We start from the raw sequence: 9,278 nt of genomic DNA on the forward strand, positions 1-9,278 counted from the left end.
CCCCAGGTGGGTGTCCCCGGCCCCGCCGGCCGCCCCGTTTCGGGACGCTGCGCCTCGCGCGGTCCCTCGGCCCTGAGTGGGTCCCCGGTGGCCCCCGTGCTCGCTTCCACGCGCGCACCGATTACACCTGGCTGGGAGTGTTTTTGGTCTCCCCTAGCCTCCGGAGAGAAGAAAATTGTTTTAAACTTCATTCCTTGGAAGTTTCGGGTACTTTGGCCGGAAGCGTGAATGCCTCCGTTAAGGCTTGCCTCTCTGGTTGTGATGAGAGCCACTTCTGCCAAATCCACAGTACTGCACGGCGCTTTTGAGATTTTATTTTCTCCCTGTCTGTGTCCGCCTCCACTCTAACAGAGCTCCAGGTTGGGAAACTTAGTAACTTGGTTATTGCAGTGCACTTGGCTTCCTCTCCCTAACCCGGTTCCCTGGGTGTGTTTAAGAGTCACACGCAGTTGCAGTGCAGCCAGGCTTAGTTTCATCTTCACCAGAGGGAAGTAAAGGTTTTGGCAAAATTTAGGCTTTGGTTTCTGACGACAACAGTGTCTCCTGGAAATACCGTTGCCTGATAATATTTTGGTAGTTTTATCACAGTGGGGAGTGAAGGAGTGAGGGAAAGTTCTCCTAACTGTCTTCATTGTTCAGTTTAATTAGTACTTTCCTTTTTCTTTCGGGGGAGGGGCCCTGGGGATTGAATGCAGGCTCCACAAGTGCTCAGCAACTGAGCTGCACTTCCAGCCCTTTGAAACGTTTGTGTTTTGAGATCGCCCTGCCAGGTTGCACAGGCTGACCTTGAACTCCTAGCCGTGAGCAAAAGTCCTGCCTCAGACCCTGTGCCCCACCTTGTGGGCTAATGATTGCTTTTCTAACTCTTGTTTTCTCTCCCAGAGGCATAATGGCCGAAACCGCTTCTCCGCTGAAGCACTTCGTGCTGGCTAAGAAGGCAATTACTACAATCTTTGGCCAGTTGCTAGAGTTTGTTACTGAAGTATCCCATTTTGTTGAAGGTTTGTTCCTTTAAATTCTCAAAATGATTATTGTTGAAAGTATATAAAGGTGGTTTTTTTCTGCTTTAGGTGTCTAGGTATCGAATTCACGTATAGGACATTGTGGTGTGTACTGTGAGGGATTCCATAACAAATAAAGCCCATTTCTGCCTTCTGGAGGAGGATTAAATGGTATAATAATTAAAAAATAATTACTTTTTTTTTGTTTTGTTTTGTTTAATCTTTTTGAGACAGGGTCTCACTATGCAGTTCAGGCTGGCCTTGGGCTCACTCTGTAGCCCAGGCTGGCCTCCAACTTGCAATGATCCTCCTGCCTCAGCCTCCTGAGTGCTGGGATTACAGGCTTCCACCACCATGCCAAGCACCAACAACATTTTAAGGCTTCTTTTACCTGTTTCCCTCATTTGACAGGAAGAGCTAAGTCTGAATTCTTGGCTTAATTGGTAAATTGAGGAGACAGGTATAAAGACTACACCTAACAGTGGACTGCTTGATTTTTCATTTGAGTACTTAGTAGATATGTGATGTTAGACAAGCGTTTTATCTATTGTGCCTTGGTTCCTTAATCTTTAAAAGCAATGATTACAACCTATCTTATGGTGACTTGAGAAGTTAAAAAGCCATCATTATGGCTTATGTCTTGTCTATTGCAAGTTTGAGGCCAACCTGGGCTACAGAGTGAGCCCAATGCCAGCCTGAACCCTGTCTCAGAAAGACCAAAAAAAAAAAAGTGTTGGTGTGGTGTTGTGGGCCTGTAATACGGGCAGTTGGGAGGCTGAGGCAGGAGAATCACTACAGTTCAGTGCCAGCCTGAACTGCATAATGAGACCCTGTCTCAAAAAGAAAAAAAAAGGTTGTGTAACTAGTTGTTCAAACAAAGGTGATATCTTTAAATATCTTATCAGGATATATTAATTTGGAGATAACTGTTGAAATTTCTTTTGAGATTGTGATAAGTTCATAGACTCAAGCTTTTTTTTTCTTGTTTCTCTAACCTTCTCTTACCAGGTTTTGAGCTCCTCAGGGCTGCAACCCTATCTTAGTTTGTTTTTAGTACCTAATTCAACACATTTCAGCTGGGCATGGTGGCACATGCTTGTAATTCCAGCATTTGGGAGGCTGAGGTAGGAGGATTGCCACAAGTTTGAGGTCAGCCTGTACTACACAGCAAGACCCTGTCTCAAAAAAGAAAAAAAGAAGAAAACTAAATTTCAAGTTTTGTTGAATGAGATTTTTAAAAATTACTGGTATAGAATCATGTGCATGCACTACTGGGGCCTTTGCTATAAGCTATGTCCCTGGCCCCTTTTTATTTTTATTTATTTTTAATTTTTGAAAATTTTTGTTGGAATAGATAAAAAGATGTGGTATTTTTATACAATGGTGTATTACTCAGCTATTAAAAAGATAAACTTGAGGCTTTTGTAGGTAAATAGATGCCACTAGAGACCATACTTATAAGTGAAATAAATCAGACCAGCATGTGTAAACATCAGATTGTCTCCCTAGTGTGAGAACCTGAAAGAGTAAATAAAACCTGAAAGGTACAATAGATATTGTGAAAGGGAAAGAAATTGCCCTCTTTATTTTGAGTTGAGGTCTTGCTGAGTTACCTAGGCTAGGCTTAAACTTGCAGTCCTCTTGCCTCTCAGCCTTCCAGAGTGCCAGGATTACAAGCATGCACTACCATTCCCAGCTTGGTATAGTATCTTTGTTTCCAGTTTGGAAAGAAATTGATGTGGCACAATGACTTTTTTCCCCCCATTTAAAAAAAAATCTTGTTTAATGTGATAATGAAAGTACCTCTGTAATCTTTTTCTGCACTGTCATTGGAATCTCCTGGCAATGCCAAAATGGTACCAGGTAGCTCCTTCCAAAAGTGGCTCACCAGTTACATGTTACCAGGTTCTGGGTTGCTGGTCTCTCTTCTGGAGTTAGAGTCTAGGTTCTTCTGATCTCGAATAAAGAATTGAATAAAATGAGCAAAAAACAGTGGCAAAATCTATCTGAGAAGTGAAAGTGAAGAACAAGGGAGAAACTGGCTCTGCAGAGTGAGAGTGGGCTGAGTAAAAGCAAGATAAGAGAACGCACCAGAGAAGCAGGGTGGGTTACCTGAGGAAAGCCATATACCCTTTTTTTTCTTTTTCTTTTTTCTTTTTTTTTTTTTTTTTGAGACGAGGTCTCACTATGCAGTTTAGGCTGCCCTTGAATTCACTGTATAGCACAGGCTGGCTTGGAACATGTGGTGATCCTCCTGCCTCAGCCTCCAGAATGCTGAGATTACAGATGTGTGCCGTCACACCTGGCACAATGACTTTTGAAAAGTATTTTTTTTCTAAAAAAGTTGGTAAATGAAAACGAAGTTAACTGTAACATCTGTGTATTGAGCCTGTTACAGATTAAGTATGAGGAATGAGTAAAAAGGCAATTTTAGAATCAGAATTCAATTTTACTGGTTGTAGAACCTCAGAAAAAAATGTTCCTAGAAACAAATTTAAAAAAAACAACAGGTAAATTAAAAAAGAGAGAAAAATGAAGTTAAGTAGGATAGCCCAGGCCTATAATCTCAGAACTCTGGAAGGCTGAGGCAGCAGGATCAAAGTCCAGCCTGGGCAGCTCAGCAATATAGTGAGAATCCTGTCTCAAAAAATAAAAAGGGTTGGCGATGTGTGAAGGCTGTGGGTTCAATCCCCAGTAACTGTGCCTCCACCCATCAAAGAGGCAACGCAAAATAAACCAGGAAGATGGAAAAGCAAGAATAAAATGAAACCTAAAGTGAGTATAATCATACTTAGTCATTCTTTCTGTTAGCTTAGCTTTAGTTAAATGAACACTGGGTAGTGTTTTAAATGGCAGTGTTCAACTCTAAGTAGCCAGGTGAGCCTGTGTCTTTACCTTCTAAAAGAGGTGATAAGAATGTAAATGTCAGTTTATCTCCTATTCCTGAAAGAAAACAAAAGGTTTTTCCACTTTTCAAACCCAGGCTGTGTAGGTAATTTGCTATTAATTCTTCTGGACATTGCAGTGGGGGATGTGCTCGTTACCAAATACCCAGATACTACAAGCATTTTTCGATTTCATATGGCATGTTATGGGAACAAAGACAAAATATATGCAACTTTAGGTATTGCACTGTATAATTAACAATATTTGTGTTCCTTTTTCTAATATCATTTCAATTTTACAGCAACGCATAGGAATCCAGAATTTGACCAAATAGCCACTGAGGAGGATCTGCTGGAAATCCAGGGGTATAAAAACAAGCTTTCTGTTATTGGCGAGGTGCTATCTCGGAGACACATGAAAGTTGCATTTTTTGGCAGGTAATCCTTCATTATTTCTTTTAAGATTAGTTTCCAGAAATCAGCATTTTTTTTGGTCACATCCTCAAGTTTTTCTGATGTTTCAGCAAGTTATGTTAATAACTGCTAGCTGTTGAAGCTCTTAGCATGTAAGATAATTTGTTCATTTTAGTGCATGGAGTAAAATGAAACTTGAAGATCAGTGATGTTTTTGCCTTTAGGCTCTTAGCTAATTATATAAGAATGGGAGCACAGATCAATGGTGAGCATAATTTGTCACTTTTGAAGTTTACATCGATTATCAAGTATGACTTCCAGAAGGGCTTTGAACTCTGATTGTCAGAGGGCGAGTAGGAAGCACTGTGTAACTGTCTGGAGTAGTAGAATGATCTCGCCACAGCTTATACATGTTTAACAGCCGGTCATGGAGGTGAGGATGTAGCTCCATGACAGCGCTTGCTTGGTACCCTCAAGGCCCGAGCTGATCCCGCACCGCAGAGATAAACATCAGCTGTTGACTGCTGCATATTCTGTACTCACAGACACTAGTGTTTCGGGTGCCAGTGTCTCCTTCCGGAGATAGTTTTTAAGATCTTTCTGTCTAAAGAATTAGTCAAGATGAGCACAAGTGTCTCCTTCCGGAGATAGTTTTTAGGATCTTTCTGTCTAAAGAATTAGTCAAGATGAGCACAAACCTTAGCAAAGATTTATTTATTTATTTGTTTTTAATACCCGGAATTGAACTCAGGACGTTGTGCTTGCTAGGCAGGTCCTGTGCTTTTGAGCTGCATTCCTGGCCGCACAAAGTTTTATTAAAGGTAGGGAAAGAAACAGGCTCTGAAGAGTGAGTTTGGGCCAAGTAAAAGTTGAAGTGCACCCACGATATGAGGGCAACCACCGTGCAAGAGAGAACACAGTGGCCAAACTCAGTGTGGACATTCTTTTTTGTATCCTCCAGTGCTCAGGCTGACGTCAGGTCTCGACTATCCTGTCAAAAACTTTGAGTTCTTGGCGAGCAGGGCTTTGAGAACTGTTCTGGCATGGGTCCTGGGATTTTGTAATGAACAGATCACAACTACTTCCCCACCCAGCCTTGCCATACCCTAACCCTGTCTCACTAGGGATATAGATGACGAGTAGCCGCATACATGGTCTCTCAGATACCATGGGGGTTTTTTATTTTGGTTTTCTTGGTCTTTTTGAGACAGTGTCTCCTATGCAGTTCAGACTGGCCTTGAACTCACTTTGTAGCCCAGGCTGGTCTCAGACTTGCAACAACCCTCCTGCCTCAGCCTCCTAACTGCTGGGATTATAGCATGTGCCACCACTGTCATGGTTTGCATCAATAGAAATGTTATGTATTTATTTACTTGCCATACTGGGGATTGAACCTAGGACCTTCATATGGCACAATGTCCCCAATCCCAGCCCTTTTTATTATTTTTTATTTCGAAATAAGATCTTCCTAAGTCACTCAGTTGCCCACGTTGTACTTGAATTTGTGATCCTCTTGCCTTAGCCTCCCTGAGTGCTGGAATTACAAGTGTGCACCACCACTCCCAGCCAGAAGCATTTATTTACTAAACCTAAGCTATTTCCCATTTTAGAGATTTTTTGCACTTAGAACTTTCTGTGTCTCTATCATTCTTTAGATCTCATTCCAGATATTAGTACTTCAGAAGCCTTCCCTAAGGACTGTAAAGGGATCTTAACTATTCTCTCTTTTTAAATTTTTATTTATTTTTTTGAGATGAGGTCTTGCTGTGCAGTTCAGGCTAGCCTTGAAATCACCCCAGGCTGGCTTTGAGCTCTTAGCAGTCCTGCTCAGCCTCCTGAGTGCTGGGGGTTGTTGGGGTGCACCACCATGGCCTACTGGCTCCTTATTTATGATGGCTCAGTTTAACTTTTTTTTCCAACTTTACAGTGGTGCAGCAGTAATCCACACTCAGCTATAACTATGTTTTGAATCTTGATCTTTTCTTGGGCTAGCAGTATATAATAAATACTTTCTCGAGGTGCTGAACAGCAACCCATAGCTCTCACTTAGCCGCATGATCACAAGGTAAACAGCCAATACTGTAGCAGGGGTGGCAAACCCAGGGGACCTGTGCCACAGCTGCCTGTATCATCGAGAGTTCTGAAAGGTTCCCCATCACTGCTCTGTAGTGTATTTACTGTGTTGGGTAGGTTAGATGCAGTAAATGCATCAACTTTTTGTAGACTTATCAGAGTGTAACCCCATCCTAAGTCAAAGGGCATTTGTATTAGCTCTGGATGTGAAAAGGGTCCAAAAGCCCATTCCTTGAAAAGATCCATAAATGGGAAGGGAGGAGGAGAGGTAGACTATAGTGTGTATAGACTTTTGAACTTAAGGCATTAGGGAGCATTACTAAGAGGATAGAGAAGTGAGCAGGTACTATAGACAGCCAAGTTTTTTTTTTTTTCTGGTACTGGAAATCTTAACTGAGGACCTTGTGCTTGCCAGCTAGGCACTTGTGCCACTGAGCCATATCCCTGGCCCATAGACGATAAATTGTGTAGCAAGTAATATGTAGTCAAGAGAGCGATAGGGCCTTAGGGAAGTCAGCACAAAGAATAAAGATGTCAGAATTGTGCCTGGAGGTGAATCTGAAAAGGGCCATGCCTCAGGAGAAAGCAATAGCCAGGCCGCCTTGCTTTGCTAGAGATAAGCAGCAGCTTGAGATTATACTGTAATTAGCACCATATAGTCCAGTTTATGTAACCCAGATAGGCATCAGACACATGGATGACCAGAACATCTGGACCCCTACCCCCTTTCCATTCCAAAAATGCCTCTGTTCTTTCTCTATAATCTTGGCTACGTCACCTGATTCCCTACTGGGAAATACTAGCTAAGTGACTATATTTGTAATTCTGTAGGTTGATGGTAGTTTGACCCATGTTGTGACTTAGCTGTATAAAAGAGTCTCTGGCGCCCACTTGGGACCTGTACAAAGAGTCTCTGGCACCCACTTTCGACCTGTCCTGGAAGTCCAGGAGCTATTGTTTCCTTGTTTCTAATAAAACTCTTTCAACTTCCTCCTTTGCTTCGTGACTTCATTCCTTGATGTGAGACCATGAACTTGGCACATTTGACATCTCATAGGTTGGAAAGGATATTTTTCCATATTACAGGGCCCAGATTATTAAGGACTTTTTAATGTCATGGCAAGGAGTCTGCATTTTTTATATACTATGAACAAGAGGATTTGTTTTATTTTTACTTTTTTGTATTTTTGAGACAGGGTGTCGCTATGCAGTTCAGGCTGGCCTTGAGCTCACTTTGTAGCCCAGGCTGGTCTCAAACTTGCAATGATCCTCCTGCCTCAGCCTCCCAAGTGCTGGGATTACAGGTGTGCGCCACCACACCCGACGCTGAACAAGAGGATTTGGTATTTCAACTTTGGGTATAGCGGGGAGGATAGATTGAACGTAGAAGAGGAGGTAGAAGGCAACTGCAGTAATCCAGGCAAGAGATTTAAGAGTCTGGTTTGTGAGATGGAGAGGAGGTCTTGATGAGATATGTAAAAGGTATGTTAGGCTAGCTGGTGATTGATTGTCTCAGGAAGGTAAGAGAAGAGTAAAAAAATCAGTTGGTTATCGGAATGCCCTTTTTTGAGGTGGGTTTGTGGAAACAAGGGAGAGTAGTTCGCTTTTGGGTAGTTTAGATGCTCATCTGTGGTGCTTACTAGGCGTTCAACCAGACCTATCCAGAGGTGGTTGTATATTTGAGATTGGGACCACAGAGACTTTTAGGAAGTTTAAGACTCATTAGTTTAAGTCTCATTAGTTTGAGACCCCAGGAATTGATGAGATGAAGAAAGAGCATATAATGAAAAGAAAAACAATGACAAGACTGGGGAGAACAGGAAGAGCCCTCCATAGGATAGTGATGCCAGACAGGTAGAAGAAAAAGTACGGAAGACTGGTACAAGATAAACTGAAACATATTTGGTCTTTTTCCCTGTTCTTTGTACAGAGTTCCTAAAACTTTTGGAATTTCTGGAGTGATAGGAATAGCTTCTGTTGTTTTATTTGTTTGTGAGTAAAGGACTCACTGTAGTTTAGGCTGGGCTTGAAGTCACTGTGTAGCCCAGACTGGCCTCTAGTTTGTGGCCTCTGAGTGCTGGAATTACAGGCATGTGCCACCACACTGAGTTTAGGATTAAGATTTATTTTACTTCTTTTTTTTGTTGTTGTTGTTGTTTTGTTTTTTAGATAGGGTCTCCCTGTGTAGGTCAGGGTGGCCTCAAACTTGCAGTTATCCTCCTGTGTCAGCCTCCCCAGTGCTGGGATTACAGGTGTGCACCACCATGCCTGGCTTTGAAATTAAACTTTATAAAATCTCTTGAGCAACAAAGTGTATGAATTTCCAGGTTTTAGAATACAGGTGAGTACAGGAAGGGTGGCATGTTCAGCGAGGGCACTGATACTTGACATACACCCCATCGCTTCATCTGGCTATTTGTCTGTGCCATGGTAATAGCCTTTTAGTAAACCAGTAAGCACAGGTGTTTCCTTGAGTTCTGTGAGCTGGCCTAGTGATTTGACTACTTACTTAGTCAAACCCAAAGAGAGGGATTTTTGTGGACCCCCTGATATACACTTGGTCAGTCAGAAGCTCAGGTCATAATGTGAGACTTTCTTTGGCCTCCTTGGGCAACTAAGTCCTTGTTCTATAGTTGCTGACACTATCTTCAGGTGGTTGGTGTCAGAAGTTAGTCGAATTCAGAGATAGTTGGTGTCAGCTGTAGAGTGGCTTGGTTTGTGTAGGGATATCCTCATTCATTTGGTCACGGAAGTGTTCTGTGCTTGGTCTGAGAGTGGAGAGCCCTCCTGCCCAAACAGTGGGTTTCAATTTTTTTTTTCCTTTTTTGTCTTTTTGAGACAGGGTCTCACTATGCAGTTCAGGCTGGCCTTGAGCTCACTTTGTAGCCCAGGCTGGTCTTGAACT

At 42.4% G+C, this 9,278-nt stretch overlaps 1 protein-coding gene across 1 annotated transcript in view; it reads left to right on the forward strand.

The window, feature by feature from the left end:
* Nucleotides 1-9,278, forward strand: part of Mfn1 (mitofusin 1) — a gene marked incomplete in the record, with an annotated part of 54,948 nt that overhangs the window by 389 nt on the left and 45,281 nt on the right. Inside the window, 2 exon segments of the mRNA XM_013513383.1 lie at nt 883-1,001; nt 4,189-4,324. Of these exon segments, the coding sequence (XP_013368837.1) occupies nt 890-1,001; nt 4,189-4,324 (248 nt within the window).

The sequence above is a fragment of the Chinchilla lanigera genome, unplaced genomic scaffold (assembly GCF_000276665.1).
Source record: "Chinchilla lanigera isolate Chin_1 unplaced genomic scaffold, ChiLan1.0 scaffold00019, whole genome shotgun sequence".
NCBI classification, from domain to species: Eukaryota; Metazoa; Chordata; class Mammalia; order Rodentia; family Chinchillidae; genus Chinchilla; species Chinchilla lanigera.